Source organism: Perca flavescens, unplaced genomic scaffold, assembly GCF_004354835.1.
Source record: "Perca flavescens isolate YP-PL-M2 unplaced genomic scaffold, PFLA_1.0 EPR50_1.1_unplaced_scaf_20, whole genome shotgun sequence".
Lineage (NCBI taxonomy): Eukaryota > Metazoa > Chordata > Actinopteri > Perciformes > Percidae > Perca > Perca flavescens.
This window is the reverse complement of record NW_021166626.1, coordinates 1-17,500: the sequence shown is the minus strand read 5'-3', so window position 1 is coordinate 17,500 and position 17,500 is coordinate 1. Positions and strand designations below refer to the sequence as shown.

Below are 17,500 nucleotides of genomic sequence, written 5' to 3'. Positions count from 1 at the left end.
TTAATAGAACCTGACAGATGATTAATAGAACCTGACAGATGTGTAACAGAACCTGACAGATGTTTCTCTAGAACCTGACAGATTAATAGAACCTGACAGATGTGTAATAGAACCTGACAGATGTTTCTCTAGAACCTGACAGATGTGTAATAGAACCTGAAAGATGATTAATAGAACCTAACAGATGTTTCTCTAGAACCTGACAGATGTGTAATAGAACCTGACAGATGATTAATAGAACCTGACAGATGTGTAACAGAACCTGACAGATGTTTCTCTAGAACCTGACAGATGTGTAATAGAACCTGACAGATGTTTCTCTAGAACCTGACAGATGTTTCTCTAGAACCTGACAGATGTTTCTCTAGAACCTGACAGATGTGTAATAGAACCTGACAGATGTTTCTCTAGAACCTGACAGATGTTTCTCTAGAACCTGACAGATGTGTAACAGAACCTGACAGATGTTTCTCCAGAACCTGACATATGTGTAATAGAACTAGAACCTGACAGATGTTTCTCTAGAACCTGACAGATGTTTCTCTAGAACCTGACAGATGTGTAACAGAACCTGACAGATGTTTCTCCAGAACCTGACATATGTGTAATAGAACTAGAACCTGACAGATGTTTCTCCAGAACCTGGCAGATGTGTAATAGAACCTGACAGATGTTTCTCCAGAACCTGACAGATGTTTCTCTAGAACCTGACAGATGTGTAATAGAACCTGACAGATGTTTCTCTAGAACCTGACAGATGTGTAACAGAAACTGACAGATGTTTCTCTAGAACCTGACAGATGTGTAACAGAACCTGACCGATGTTTCTCTAGAACCTGACAGATGTTTCTCTAGAATCTGACAGATTAATAGAACCTGACAGATGATTAATAGAACCTGACAGATGTGTAACAGAACCTGACAGATGTTTCTCTAGAACCTGACAGATTAATAGAACCTGACAGATGTGTAATAGAACCTGACAGATGTTTCTCTAGAACCTGACAGATGTGTAATAGAACCTGAAAGATGATTAATAGAACCTAACAGATGTTTCTCTAGAACCTGACAGATGTGTAATAGAACCTGACAGATGATTAATAGAACCTGACAGATGTGTAACAGAACCTGACAGATGTTTCTCTAGAACCTGACAGATGTGTAATAGAACCTGACAGATGTTTCTCTAGAACCTGACAGATGTTTCTCTAGAACCTGACAGATGTTTCTCTAGAACCTGACAGATGTGTAATAGAACCTGACAGATGTTTCTCTAGAACCTGACAGATGTTTCTCTAGAACCTGACAGATGTGTAACAGAACCTGACAGATGTTTCTCCAGAACCTGACATATGTGTAATAGAACTAGAACCTGACAGATGTTTCTCTAGAACCTGACAGATGTTTCTCTAGAACCTGACAGATGTGTAACAGAACCTGACAGATGTTTCTCCAGAACCTGACATATGTGTAATAGAACTAGAACCTGACAGATGTTTCTCTAGAACCTGGCAGATGTGTAATAGAACCTGACAGATGTTTCTCCAGAACCTGACAGATGTTTCTCTAGAACCTGACAGATGTGTAATAGAACCTGACAGATGTTTCTCTAGAACCTGACAGATGTGTAACAGAAACTGACAGATGTTTCTCTAGAACCTGACAGATGTGTAACAGAACCTGACAGATGTTTCTCCAGAACCTGACAGATGTGTAATAGAACCTGACAGATGTTTCTCCAGAACCTGACAGATGTGTAATAGAACCTGACAGATGTTTCTCTAGAACCTGACAGATGTGTAATAGAACCTGACAGATGTGTAACAGAACCTGACAGATGTTTCTCCAGAACCTGACAGATGTGTAATAGAACCTGACAGATGTTTCTCCAGAACCTGACAGATGTGTAATAGAACCTGACAGATGTTTCTCCAGAACCTGACAGATGTGTAATAGAACCTGACAGATGTTTCTCTAGAACCTGACAGATGTGTAATAGAACCTGACAGATGATTAATAGAACCTGACACATGTTTCTCTAGAACCTGACAGATGTGTAACAGAACCTGACAGATGTTGTGTGGCCCAGATGTTCTCCAGATGTTCTCACCGTTCTGTTCTCATTTGAGATGAAAACCACAAACAGATGTTCCAGCGGTGCCGTTCTCTCCGCTCTGACAAACTCACACAGCTTCCAGACGTTCTCCTCACTGCAGAACAACAGAACCAGTCAGCAAAACCCGGATGGAAACAGAACTACCCTTCCTCTTATTGGTCAGAGCGATGTGCTCAGCAGCCAATCAGATGGAATGATTTACTTATTGACAAGTCCCACGTCCACAAATACAAATTCACAGACAAAATCCATCGTTATCCGTTGATTAGAAGGAACCAAGCCCGAGGGGCTGGGCGGAGCTGTGGAACCATATTGCTTTCCTCAGAATTATTATTATTCTGTTGATAAAACTGATGCTACAAAAAAATGTGCACCGCTAAGTGGCGCTGTAGCAGAGCTACGCGTTTGGCACTATAACTCCCAAAACGTACATCACACATATTCACGTGTTCCCTGAATTCAGCTGAATCTCCCGATATAGGCCACGCCCATTTCCACATAGACTTTTATGTGTAAAAACACGAACTTTGCCATATCTCGGCCAAAATAAATGCTATCAACCTGAAACTTTAGAGTCTTGTTTGCCATGACCCTCTGGGCCTCCAAAACAATTTCAAATACAAAAAGTTTATATCTCATGAACGGCTCATTCAATTTTTACGAAATTTTGAGGGTACCATCTAGGGCCACTCCTGAGGCCACGCCTACAGTGGGGTACTGAGGGGTCAAAGTGGGCGTGGCCTATGGGACCCAAGGTATGGATTCACTACTTGCACTAATTTGAGCATCTTCAGATTTACAGTGTAGATGTACAACGGCTCATTGACCTCATCTACCAAATATTACACACATGGACCACTAGGTGGCGCTATAATGACGTCAAACGTGTTTGTCTTTAACTCCCACATTACACATCGCACATTAGAAAACCTTAAAGCCTCGTGTTCCTTGAATAGAGCTGAATGTGACGCTATAGGCCACTGACATTTCCGCTACAAAGTTTTTTTCGTAATATCGCGCAATGCGTAATATCCTATGCCGTGCAACCTATCTGCACAAAACCTGGAAAGGTGGCATCTCCAGACGGACCTGACCAAAAGTTGTCAAAAGAATCTTTCTACGTAAAAGCGTGCACAATTTTCCACCAAAATAATTTACGTATCTAGAAAACACGAACTTTAGCATATCTTGGCTAAATTAAAAAGGTATCAGAGCAAAACTTGGTAATATTGATCTATATCCCACTCCAAGCCTCTCTACCAAATTTGGTGAGGATCGGTGTTAGGGGGCGAGATAATGAATGTAGACACGTTTTGGAAATTTGCAATGGCAATATCTCTGCTGCAGTAAATGCTATCATCACAAAACTTGAGATTATTGTCGACATGCCGCTTTACGGCTCGTTACCGGATTTGGTGATGATCGGCCTTAAGGTAGGGCTGGGGAAAAAACGATTTGATTTAAAAATCTAGTTGGTAGGTCAAATCGATTCATATTTTCAAAAAAAAATCGATTTTAACAATCTTTGTTGCACAGTGTCTTTTCACTTAGAGAAAGGGTTTGCCTTTGCAATGTTGTTTATGTTGATGCACTTTAATTAAATACAATAAATATATATTTTTAAAATATATTTACAGTTCGCAGTTATTTTGTTTTAAATGGAAGGGGGGGGGAAATCGAATCGAAAATCGATTTTTTTATAAAAAAAAAAAAATCACAGATTTTTTTAGGAAAAAATAAAATAAAAAAAATTGCCCAGCTCTACTTAAAGGGGCGCCATAATTGAGGTAGAAGCACTATAGTCAACGTAGACCAGTTTTGGTCCTTTTACTCAATGTTAGGCTAACAGTTGCTTTGTTTGTTTAACCAGGGCAGAAGTTTTCAGATTACATTATGTGCTTACATAATGTAATATATATATACACTACTGGTCAAAAGTTTTAGAACACCACCATTTTTCTAGTTTTTTTATTTAAATTTGAGCAGTTCAAGTCCAATGAATAGCTTGAAATGGTACAAAAGTGGTGAGGTTAAAAAAAAAAAAAAAAAAAAAATAAGGTTTCCCAAAACTTAAAAATAATGTACATTTCAGAATTTTACAAAAAGGCCTTTTTCAGGGAACAAGAAATGGTTAAACAAGGTAAAGCTGTTCTGCAGCAATGGAGGTTGATCAAGCTTTGAAAGTTGTTCCTACCGATCCCCCCCCACTGGTCTGGATTACTCACAACCACGGCTGTCAACTTTAGTCCTTTAGTCGACTAATCCGTCGATGCCGTCTTGCTCGACTGACGTTCTCATTGGTCGACTGACGTTCTCATTGGTCGACTGACGTTCTCATTGGTCGACTGACGTTCTCATTGGTCGACTGACGTTCTCATTGGTCGACTGACGTTCTCATTGGTCGACTGACGTTCTCATTGGTCGACCAGTTGCATTTGTTTTTAACCAATAAAAGAAATTTTCATTGATTTACTCCTTGATATTTATTCCTTTATAAGCAGTTATATATTACTGTATTCTAAATATAACTATATGTTTTATCCCCAACTTTAAATGCTTTAATTTCGGCTATTTCGTAACCGCGCCACAGTTTAGCGCACCACGTAGAACACGTGGCTGCACTGCTGCTCGCGCTCAGTAAGGAACATGGGTAGTTCTGCTGGATTCATTCAGTCAGAACGCTGCTTGTTTTGGCTTTAGTCGACAAAATGTCCAAGAAATCTAAATCTTTTGTCTGGCTGCATTTTACAAAAAAAGACGACAAGACTGGAGTGCAAGCTATGCAGCCTAAAGGTAACTTACCAATATGGCCTATCACCTGAAAGCAGTAAGCGATTTATACCCGTGTCAGACAGCTGAGCTTGCTATGTCTAATGTCTAAAAGTTTATATGTTTTATTGGTTATGTACTAGGCCTCGCCACAGGCGTCAGGAAGCACCCAGACGCAACTGGAGTCGGTCCATCCTCTGTCGGCGAAGAGAAAGGAGGACATCACTAAGGGGATTGTCCATTACATCGCCCAAGATATGAGGCCAGTCGACACAGGGGAAGGAGGGGGCTTTAAGGACATGGGACAGCACGGGAGACTGTCACGCGTGCGCTACGTTCGCGGTTTGATGGACTTAAAGTAAATGTGAACCAGCTGCTCCAATCCTCCGAGGCTGTAAGACTCACAGCTGATTTGTGGTCTTCGCTTAGAACGGAGGCATGCATGACAGTTATGGCCCATTTTATCAATGCAGACTGGAAAATGAATAGCGTCGTGTTATAAAGCGTTGTGTTATAAAGCGTTGTGTTATAAAGCGTCGTGTTATAAAGCGTCGTGTTACAAAGCGTCGTGTTACAAAGCGTCGTGTTATAAAGCGTCGTGTTACAAAGCGTCGTGTTACAAAGCGTCGTGTTACAAAGCGTCGTGTTACAAAGCGTCGTGTTATAAAGCGTCGTGTTACAAAGCGTCGTGTTATAAAGCGTCGTGTTATAAAGCGTCGTGTTACAAAGCGTCGTGTTATAAAGCGTCGTGTTACAAAGCGTGTTAAAAGCGTGCGTGTTACAAAGCGTCGTTTACAAAGCGTCGTGTTACAAAGCGTCGTGTTACAAAGCGTCCTTTACAAAGCGTGTGTTACAAAGCGTTACAAAGCGTTGTGTTACAAAGCGCCGTGTTATATAAAGCGCCGTGTTATAAAGCGTCCTGTTATAAAGCGTCCTGTTACAAAGCGTCCTGTTACAAAGCGTCCTGTTATAAAGCGTCGTGTTATAAAGCGTCCTGTTACAAAGCGTCCTGTTACAAAGCGTCCTGTTAAAAGCGTGTTATAAAGCGTGTTACAAAGCGTTACCGTGTTACAAAGCGTCCTGTTACAAAGCGTCCTGTTAAAAGCGCCCCTATAAAGCGCCCTGTTACAAAGCGCCGTGTTATAAAGCGTCCTGTTACAAAGCGTCCTGTTATAAAGCGTCGTGTTATAAAGCGTCCTGTTACAAAGCGCCGTGTTATAAAGCGTCCCTACAAAAAGCCCTGTTATAAAGCGCCGTGTTACGCGTCCTGTTACAAAGCGTCGTGTTATAAAGCGTCCTGTTACAAAGCGTCCTGTTATAAAGCGCCGTGTTATAAAGCGTCCGTGTTACAAAGCGTCGTGTTATAAAGCGTCCTGTTACAAAGCGTCCGTGTTATAAAGCGTCGTGTTATAAAGCGCCCTGTTACAAAGCGTCGTGTTACAAAGCGTCGTGTTACAAAGCGTCGTGTTATAAAGCGTGTTACAAAGCGCCGTGTTACAAAGCGCCGTGTTACAAAGCGTCGTGTTACAAAGCGTCCTGTTACAAAGCGTCCTGTTATAAAGCGTCCTGTTACAAAGTTATTAAAAGCGTCGTGTTACAAAGCGTCCTGTTACAAAGCGTCGTGTTATAAAGCGTCGTGTTACAAAGCGTCGTGTTATAAAGCGTCGTGTTACAAAGCGTCCTGTTACAAAGCGTCCGTGTTACAAAGCGTGTTATAAAGCCGCCGTGTTATAAAGCGCCGTGTTACAAAGCGTCCGTGTTATAAAGCGTCGTGTTACAAAGCCGTGTTACAAAGCGTCGTGTTAAAAGCGTCGTTACAAAGCGCCGTGTTATAAAGCGTCCTGTTACAAAGCGTCCGTGTTATAAAGCGCCCTGTTACAAAGCGCCCTGTTACAAAGCGTCGTGTTATAAAGCGTCGTGTTACAAAGCGTCGTGTTATAAAGCGTCCTGTTATAAAGCGTCCTGTTACAAAGCGTCCTGTTACAAAGCGTCGTGTTATAAAGCGTCGTGTTATAAAGCGTCCTGTTACAAAGCGTCCTGTTACAAAGCGTCGTGTTATAAAGCGTCGTGTTACAAAGCGTCCTGTTACAAAGCGTCGTGTTATAAAGCGTCGTGTTACAAAGCGTCGTGTTACAAAGCGTCCTGTTACAAAGCGTCGTGTTATAAAGCGTCCTGTTACAAAGCCGTCGTTATAAAGCGCCGGTTAAAAGCGTCGTGTTATAAAGCGTCGTGTTATAAAGCGTCGTGTTATAAAGCGTCCTGTTACAAAGCGTCGTGTTACAAAGCGTCGTGTTACAAAGCGTCCTGTTACAAAGCGTCGTGTTATAAAGCGTCGTGTTACAAAGCGTCGTGTTATAAAGCGTCGTGTTACAAAGCGTCGTGTTACAAAGCGTCGTGTTATAAAGCGTAAAGCGTTTACAAAGCGTCGTGTTATAAAGCGTCCGTGTTATAAAGCGTCGTGTTACAAAGCGTCGTGTTATAAAGCGTCGTTACAAAGTTTACAAAGCGTCCGTGTTATAAAGCGTCCGTGTTACAAAGCGTCGTGTTACAAAGCGGTTACAAAGCGTCAGGTTACAAAGCGTCGGTTATAAAGCGTCGGTTACAAAGCGCCGTGTTATAAAGCGTCGTGTTATAAAGCGTTACAAAGCGTGTTATAAAGCGTTATAAAGCGTCGTGTTATAAAGCGTCGTGTTACAAAGCGCGTCGTGTTATAAAGCGCCGTGGTTACAAAGCGCCGTTATAAAGCGCCGTGTTATAAAGCGTCCTGTTACAAAGCCGCCGTTATAAACAAAGCAGATGGATGAAGCGAAAAGCATTCCCCAGAGAGGTTACAAAGGGTTATAAAGCGGTGGTTAACAAGCGCTGCCAAAGCAGATGGTCCTCTGGGTGGAATCAGTGAAGGCATCGGGTCAGTGAAGGCATCGGGTCAGTGAAGGCATCGGGTCAGTGAAGGCATCGGGTCAGTGAAGGCATCGGGTCAGTGAAGGCATCGGGTCAGTGAAGGCATCGGGTCAGTGAAGGCATCGGGTCAGTGAAGGCATCGGGTCAGTGAAGGCATCGGGTCAGTGAAGGCATCGGGTCAGTGGCCAGACGGGGGGGTTGGTCAGGTGTGCAGGACACACCCTGCAGCGGTGTGTAAATGCTTCCTTAAAAGAAGACGCGGTGTGGCGCACGGTGGCTGGGACACAAAGGGACACAAAGGGACACAAAGGGACATCGGGTCTCAAAGAGAAACAGGCGCAGCAAAAAGCTCCGGAGCACGAACTCATCCAGGATGTGGCCCCCCGGTGGACTCCACCTGCGTCATGTTTCACCGCCGTTTTACACCGAGAGGAGTGACAGCAGCACTTTGGACATGACAACAGAGCCGAGGAATATGGCCGAAGACATCGCAGACCTTCTTAAGCCCTTTATTACACGGACCGAGCTGTTGTCGACGGAGACTAACACATCCCGGTCTGCTTGAGAATCTGAAAAAATGTCATCTCTCCGTCACAGATAACAAATAAATAAAGTGAATCTGAATCTGAATAACGATAGCCCAACAAAGAAGAAGATGAAACTTAAGCTCGTGCAGGAAATAGATAGTCGATGGAAACTCAAAGACCGAGTTGTGTACATTTTAGCTGCAGTACTGGAGCAGCTCCCTTTTCTTAGTGGTGAGAAACAGGATGAGGACTATTCTGAAGTCGCAAAACTGGCCCCGAGGCCGAGCCTGTCAGGAGACAGACGGGGGACGGTGAGGACCCGATGGCAACAAAACAGAAAACAGCAAAGAGAAGGAGATAGCAAGGCTTGTTAGTGGACACGGTGCAGAGGATGACCCTGATGAGCCAAGCACACAAAGATCCTCTAGCGACGAAATGAAAGATTATCTTCAGGACACTGCTGGGCCACTGGCTGGGCGTGGTGGAAGAAGAACGAGGAGAGATATCCTCCACCTGCTCTGCCTCCCTGCTTCCTCCGGCAGGATGTATTGGTAACGAGTCGAGGAGACATGTTCGTGTGTTTGGCCCACAACATAATAAAGGTGGTCTAGACCTGCAGATCTGTAAGTAGCCTTAACAGCTTTATTATGCTGACTCAATAGATTGGGTTTTCTTATGTTTTTGTTTTTATTTGTACACTTGACGTGTTTGAAAATAGCCTTAATAATGTAACAAAACAAAAATAAACCTATAGGCCTTCCTACGATACAGCCTATTATTATTATTAGGATTGTTGTTTTAGGCTATTTGGGTTTTTTGTGTGTTTGTTTTAAAAGGCCTAGATCGGCTGGACAAAAGTTAACCCATAGCTTTGAAAGTGAAGATGAATATACAGCCTGTATAAACGAGAGCTTTCATTATTTGGCAGTTGTAGCAGTTATATATTTTGTAGCGTGTGGTGTGTTCAGGTGAGCGAATGTGACTTTAGACCTTAGGACAGAGCTCCTCACTTTGCAGTTAAAAAAATCACTTCATTTTCAACAAATTTTATTATTATACTTTTATGTATTATTGATGTTTTTTCGTTGTTGTTGTTTTATAAAAGCTCTATGACAATTGTTTAATAAATGTTCAATCAAAATGCAAAACATCGCGTCTTTTTATTTATTTATTTATTTTATTTATGTCAACTGATGGTTGGGCAGGACAAGACTTTGGTCGACTAAACATTTCTTTGGGTGACTACAGCTCTACTTCCAACCCCCTCGGTTTGTATAAAAGTATTGTTGGAACACACTGTGGTACCGTACCCTCGGGAGCATTATATGAACAGTATTGTACTGCAGAAAGTACAATATAAAAGGTAATTAACAATGGAAGAGAGATAGACATCATAACACTTAAGAATGTTGGTCTTTCCTACAGAGAAACTGTGAAGAAAGTCAATGTGTCAGTGAGTACAGTATTCTTCACCATCAAAAGGCACTTAGAAACTGGGGGAGACTCTGACAGGAAGAGGTCTGGCAGACCCAAAGCCACAACAGAATCAGAAGACAAGTTTCTGAGAGTCAACAGCTTGCGTGATAGGCGGCTCACAGGACAACAGCTTCAAGCTCAGCTTAATAGTGGTCGGAATAAGAAGTCTCAGTTTCAACTGGAAAGAGAAGACTTGGAGCTGCAGGTTTGATAGGTCCAGTTGCAGCAAGAAAGCCATTGCTAAGACGTCAGAATAAGAAAAAGAGGCTTGCCTGGGCCAAGAAACATCGTCAATGGACTACTGAAGACTGGAAGAAGGTGTTATGGACTGATGAATCAAAATAAATCTTTGGTTCATCACGCCAGCATATCTCCACCAGACTCCATGTAAATAATCAGGACTTTTAGCGTGTATAGAGCCAGCATATCTCCACCAGACTCCATGTAAATAATCAGGACTTTTAGTGTGTATAGAGCCAGCATATCTCCACCAGACTCCATGTAAATAATCAGGACTTTTAGCGTGTATAGAGCCAGCATATCTCCACCAGACTCCATGTAAATAATCAGGACTTTTAGTGTGTATAGAGCCAGCATATCTCTACCAGACTCCATGTAAATAATCAGGAATTTTAGCGTGTATAGAGCCAGCATATCTCCACCAGACTCCATGTAAATAATCAGGACTTTTAGCGTGTATAGAGCCAGCATATCTCCACCAGACTCCATGTAAATAATCAGGACTTTTAGCGTGTATAGAGCCAGCATATCTCCACCAGACTCCATGTAAATAATCAGGACTTTTAGCGTGTATAGAGCCAGCATATCTCCACCAGACTCCATGTAAATAATCAGGACTTTTAGTGTGTATAGAGCCAGCATATCTCCACCAGACTCCATGTAAATAATCAGGACTTTTAGCGTGTATAGAGTCAGCATATCTCCACCAGACTCCATGTAAATAATCAGGACTTTTAGCGTGTATAGAGCCAGCATATCTCCACCAGACTCCATGTAAATAATCAGGACTTTTAGTGTGTATAGAGCCAGCATATCTCCACCAGACTCCATGTAAATAATCAGGACTTTTAGCGTGTATAGAGTCAGCATATCTCCACCAGACTCCATGTAAATAATCAGGACTTTTAGCGTGTATAGAGCCAGCATATCTCCACCAGACTCCATGTAAATAATCAGGACTTTTAGTGTGTATAGAGCCAGCATATCTCCACCAGACTCCATGTAAATAATCAGGACTTTTAGCGTGTATAGAGCCAGCATATCTCCACCAGACTCCATGTAAATAATCAGGAATTTTAGCGTGTATAGAACCAGCATATTTCCACCAGACTTCATGTAAATAATCAGGACTTTTAGCGTGTATAGAGCCAGCATATCTCCACCAGACTCCATGTAAATAATCAGGACTTTTAGTGTGTATAGAGCCAGCATATCTCTACCAGACTCCATGTAAATAATCAGGAATTTTAGCGTGTATAGAGCCAGCATATCTCCACCAGACTCCATGTAAATAATCAGGACTTTTAGCGTGTATAGAGCCAGCATATCTCCACCAGACTCCATGTAAATAATCAGGACTTTTAGCGTGTATAGAGCCAGCATATCTCCACCAGACTCCATGTAAATAATCAGGACTTTTAGCGTGTATAGAGCCAGCATATCTCCACCAGACTCCATGTAAATAATCAGGACTTTTAGTGTGTATAGAGCCAGCATATCTCCACCAGACTCCATGTAAATAATCAGGACTTTTAGCGTGTATAGAGTCAGCATATCTCCACCAGACTCCATGTAAATAATCAGGACTTTTAGCGTGTATAGAGCCAGCATATCTCCACCAGACTCCATGTAAATAATCAGGACTTTTAGTGTGTATAGAGCCAGCATATCTCCACCAGACTCCATGTAAATAATCAGGACTTTTAGCGTGTATAGAGTCAGCATATCTCCACCAGACTCCATGTAAATAATCAGGACTTTTAGCGTGTATAGAGCCAGCATATCTCCACCAGACTCCATGTAAATAATCAGGACTTTTAGCGTGTATAGAGCCAGCATATCTCCACCAGACTCCATGTAAATAATCAGGACTTTTAGTGTGTATAGAGCCAGCATATCTCCACCAGACTCCATGTAAATAATCAGGACTTTTAGCGTGTATAGAGCCAGCATATCTCCACCAGACTCCATGTAAATAATCAGGACTTTTAGCGTGTATAGTATCAGCTCCAATACTGCCTTAAACGCTGGTATCGGTATCGGGAAGTACTGGAGTTTATGCACCGATCCGATACCACGTAATAAAGACCTAAAGAAAATCTACGTTAAAGTAGTTTATTTATGTTCTTCTTCCGTTATAACTGACTGTCAAACTGAACAATAAAAGAAAGTTCTACGACATTCATTGTTTGTGTTTGTTCATGTTTCACAAAGAGTTTAACCTGAGCCAGACCGACAACAAAGATAGAAATCATATCACATCCATACAGGGATAGTAGTATACAGCTGTTAAAACATAATAAAATATATGACACTCTGGTATCAGATCGGTACTCGGTATCGGGCGATACACAAGTTCAGGAATCGGAATCGGTATCTGGAAGCAAGAAATGGTATCGGACCATCTCTAATCAGGATGAAAACAATCCTTCAGTTTAATGTGCAGTATAGTGCAGTACTATACAGAAGATATTACAGTATATATTAGAGTATAAATTACAGTATTAGGTAGTAGTACTCACCAGTAACAGCTGGTAGATATATTGCAGTATTAGGTAGTAGTACTCACCAGTAACAGCTGGTAGATATATTGCAGTATTAGGTAGTAGTACTCACCAGTAACAGCTGGTATAAACGCAGTTCTCGCGGCTCGGTGTGATTCTGTCGTCAGGCTCCATGTTGAGGTGTCACACTCAAACAGCTCCGTCAGTAACTAGGAATAAAACTTCACATCCGGTACATTATAGAGCCGTGTGTTCTTCCTAAACTCTCCCCAAATTCTCCCCATTCTGTCTAAAATCTGCTGAGTTTAAATATATTTAATTAATAAGTATTTAAAAACGTTTTTTTTTTTTTGTTTTTGTCGCTTTTATTTTATTTTTTTACGTGTATGACGTTTCTTATCTTAACTAGTCGTTTCAGGGTCCAAACGTAACTGTTTTCGCCGCAGGACAGGCACCTTTACTCGGCTGAGTTTACCTGTAACCGCCGCTGAAAACACCGGGACTCCACGGTGCTCTGTAGTCCGCCAACAGGCACCTTTACTCGGCTGAGTTTAAATGTAAAAACCGCTGAAAACACCGGGACTCCACGGTGCTCTGTAGTCCGCCCACAGGCACCTTTAATCGGCTGAGTTTAAATGTAACCGCCGCTGAAAACACCGGGACTCCACGGTGCTCTGTATTCCGCCCACAGGCACTTTTAATCGGCTGAGTTAAAATGTAACCGCCGCTGAAAACACCGGGACTCCACGGTACTGTGTATCCGGCCCACAGGCACCTTTACTCGGCTGAGTTTAAATGTAACCGCCGCTGAAAACACCGGGACTCCACGGTACTGTGTATCCGGCCCACAGGCACCTTTACTCGGCTGAGTTTAAATGTAACCGCCGCTGAAAACACCGGGACTCCACGGTACTGTGTATCCGGCCCACAGGCACCTTTACTCGGCTGAGTTTAAATGTAACCGCCGCTGAACTCGATGGAGGGAGAACAGCTGCAAACCTTTTAAAGCCGAGCTGAAACGGTCCGACAGCGCCACCTGCAGGCCAGGAAGGGAACTACAGTCTGTATCATGTCTGATCATCCTGATGGCCCGTTCACAAACGCTTTTATATAAATAATTGGGTTTCTTTCAACCAAATTACCCAAAAATAACATGAATAGTTCCAAACCTGAAACAGGCTGTGATCATCCATCAACATACGTTCCTCTGATCTTAACTATTAGTCAAAAACATTCATCATTTCTGGGTTTAAAAAAAAAAAAAAAAAGAGCTATCATTTCATATAAATGAGATTTATTGACCATGAATTCCAAAAATAAGCGTAAAACTTTAGTTGATAAGTTGAAATGAAGTTGGTTAAAAAGGTGTAACAGAGTTGGGTGGTAATTTTGACTTTATGCTTTATAAACAGGCAAACCGACCATAATAAGTGGACAGGAAGACAACACACGGCTTAATCCTTGTTTATGTTTTATATATAAAGTCAGAAAGTTATCGGCTTCATACGGAAGAACTAAATGTATATTAAATATTAAAAGATAATAATGCAGAGAATGAAAACCGCTGTTTCTTTAATAATGTAACATTAATAAGACTAACCTGTGACATCATAACAGCTGTTTAATAATGTAACAATACGGAGACTAACCTGTGACATCATAACAGCTGTTTCTTTAATAATGTAACATTAATAAGACTAACCTGTGACATCATAACAGCTGTTTAATGACATCACGTTAATCGGCAGACTAACCTGTGACATCATTAACTCTTGTGTCGACCAACTTTTAGATTTTCTGGGTCACAATTTAAAATTGAAACCTTTTTTTGGTGTTTTTGAAGCTTATTCCGACATTCTTGTCACTTGTTTGTCACCTTTTTCAACAATGTTATGAACTATTTTTCCAAACCTGGCTCCCTACCTGTCCCCCCTCCCTCCCTGAGTCTCCTGACTCTAACAGGAGACTCAGGGAGGGAGGGGGGACAGAGGGACAGGTAACACCATCAGAGACTTTACAATCAGACACTTGTCGGAGCATGTGACTTCCTGGTAACCGTGGAGACACGCAACAACACAAACCAAAGTTCTGTAATCGTTTAATCAGAGTTTAGAAAAACAGAAAAGTTTAAATATTCACACGTTTCAACGCAGCACGACTTTAAACATTGATTAGAGACAGAATCACCATGGTAACAACACAGAGCTGTGTTAAAAAGAGCCAGGCAGGCGGTTGCCAGGCAGCGGTTGCTAGGTGAAGAGTCTGATGGTGGCGTCTGCTCCAGAAGAGAAGACCCAGGGCTGCGTGGGGTGAAAGGTCACGTCCAGGACGCCGAGGTCGTGAGTGATGTCATGACCTCGGAGAACCTTCACCGGGACGATCAGCGGGTTCTGCAGGAGGTCACTGGGGGGGTTAGAGAGGGGGGGGCATTACTCTGGGAACACACACAGACTTTTAATCTGAAAATACAGAGAAAGACTTTTACTCTGAAAATACAGAGACTTAATCTGAAAATACGGAGAGACTTTTACTCTGAAAATACAGAGACTTTTACTCTGAAAATACACAGACTTTAATCTGAAAATACACAGACTTTTAATCTGAAAATAAACACAGACCTTTACTCTGAAAATACAGAGACTTTTACTCTGAAAATACGAAGAGACTTTTAATCTGAAAATACACAGACTTTAATCTGGAAATACAGAGAGACTTTTACTCTGAAAATACAGAGAGACTTAATCTGAAAATACACAGACTTTAATCTGAAAATACGGAGAGACTTTTACTCTGAAAATACAGAGAGACTTTTAATCTGAAAATACAATGAGACTTACTCTGAAAATACGGAGAGACTTTTACTCTGAAAATACGGAGAGACTTTTACTCTGAAAATACTTTTACTCTGAAAACACAGAGACTTTTACTCTGAAAATACAGAGAGACCTTTACTCTGAAAACACTGTGTGTGTACTGTGTATTACGGTGTGTATTACTGTGTGTGTACTGTGTGTATTACTGTGTGTGTACTGTGTGTGTACTGTGTGTATTACTGTGTGTGTACTATGTGTATTACTGTGTGTGTACTGTGTATTACTGTGTGTGTACAGTATGTATTACTGTGTGTATTACTGTGTGTGTACTGTGTGTATTACTGTGTATTACTGTGTGTATTACTGTGTGTGTACTGTGTGTATTACTGTGTGTGTACTGTGTGTATTACGGTGTGTATTGTGTATTACTGTGTGTATTACTGTGTATTACTGTGTGTATTACTGTGTGTACTGTGTGTATTACTGTGTGTACTGTGTGTATTACTTGTAAACTGTCCCGTGACAGACGATAACAGTTCCGTCATCGGAGGCCGAGGCGAACAGCGGGTAGAGCCGATGATAGGCCACGCCCCTCACCGCCTTCTTATGGTGCCTGCAGGAAGTGAGTAATACACACACAGGAAGTTAGTCATACACACAGGAAGTGGGACATATACACAGGAAGTGGGACATATACACAGGAAGTGGGAGATACATTCAGGAAGTGGAAGATACACACAGGAAGTGAGTAATACACACAAGGAGTGGGACATATACACAGGAAGTGGAAGATACACACAGGAAGTGAGTAATACACACAAGGAGTGATTAATTACTTAGTACTGTGTTTGTCAAAAAGTCTGTAATAATGAACACAAATCTAAATATTTCATAATTAATCTTTTATTTCTACTCGCTAAATATCACATCCATAAATGTAAGTTCAGGGGCTCTAAACCTCTCGGTCCTGTGTTTGAAAATGAAGTCGATGAATATTTGGACTCTATAAAGATACTCAAAGAACTGTAAAGCTCTGAAGACTGGAGATATATACTCAACACTTGTGACGAATGATGATCGAACTCTTCTAACTGTACTGATGCTATGAACTGGACGGCTTGTTGAGCCTCGCTGGACTTTGCAGACTTCCTGGGATATGAGTTACTTATGTATTTATTTTGTAGTTGTATGTGTACCTTTATGTGTTGTTTGTAACTGCAAATGCTCTCGATAAATTAATTATATATATAAAAAAAACAGTCAGTAATGTGTGTGTACTATGTGTATTATTGTGTGTGTACTATGTGTATTACTGTGTGTATTACTGTGTGTACTATGTGTATTATTGTGTGTGTAGTATGTGTATTACTATGTGTGTAGTATGTGTATTATTGTGTGTACTATGTGTATTATTGTGTGTGTAATATGTGTATTACTGTGTGTATTACTGTGTGTACTATGTGTATTATTGTGTGTGTACTATGTGTATTATTGTGTGTGTACTATGGGTATTATTGTATGTGTACTATGTGTATTATTGTGTGTGTACTATGTGTATTATTGTGTGTGTAATATGTGTATTACTGTGTGTATTACTGTGTGTACTATGTGTATTATTGTGTGTGTACTATGTGTATTATTGTGTGTACTATGTGTATTATTGTATGTGTACTATGTGTATTATTGTGTGTGTACTATGTGTATTATTGTGTGTTTAATATGTGTATTACTGTGTGTATTACTGTGTGTACTATGTGTATTATTGTGTGTGTACTATGTGTATTATTGTGTGTGTAATATGTGTATTATTGTGTGTGTAATATGTGTATTATTGTGTGTGTAATATGTGTATTACTGTGTGTATTACTGTGTGTACTATGTGTATTATTGTGTGTGTACTATGTGTATTATTGTGTGTGTACTATGTGTATTATTGTGTGTGTAATATGTGTATTACTGTGTGTATTACTGTGTGTACTATGTGTATTATTGTGTGTACTATGTGTATTATTGTGTGTGTACTATGTGTATTATTGTGTGTGTAATATGTGTATTACTGTGTGTATTACTGTGTGTACTATGTGTATTATTGTGTGTGTACTATGTGTATTATTGTGTGTGTACTATGTGTATTATTGTGTGTGTAATATGTGT

General features: G+C 41.0%; 1 protein-coding gene and 1 long non-coding RNA gene across 2 annotated transcripts in view; both read right to left on the bottom strand.

Moving 5' to 3' along the window:
* The window catches only part of ntaq1 (N-terminal glutamine amidase 1), a 21,754-nt gene extending 8,602 nt beyond the window's left edge, over positions 1-13,152 (bottom strand). Inside the window, exons 1-3 of the mRNA XM_028572608.1 lie at positions 13,009-13,152; positions 12,646-12,742; positions 2,111-2,210 (exon numbers count right to left, since the gene is read on the bottom strand). Coding sequence (XP_028428409.1) covers positions 2,111-2,210; positions 12,646-12,707 — 162 coding nt within the window. The 5' untranslated portion in view covers positions 12,708-12,742; positions 13,009-13,152. The remainder of the gene's footprint in view (positions 1-2,110; positions 2,211-12,645; positions 12,743-13,008) is intronic.
* A 1,462-nt stretch (positions 13,153-14,614) lies between these two features.
* On the bottom strand, positions 14,615-15,954 carry LOC114551605 (uncharacterized). Its single transcript, XR_003691947.1, has 2 exons — positions 15,852-15,954; positions 14,615-14,936 (listed from the first exon to the last, which is right to left on the bottom strand). It is a non-coding gene; the product is annotated as an uncharacterized LOC114551605 (long non-coding RNA).
* Between the last annotated feature and the right edge of the window lie 1,546 nt (positions 15,955-17,500).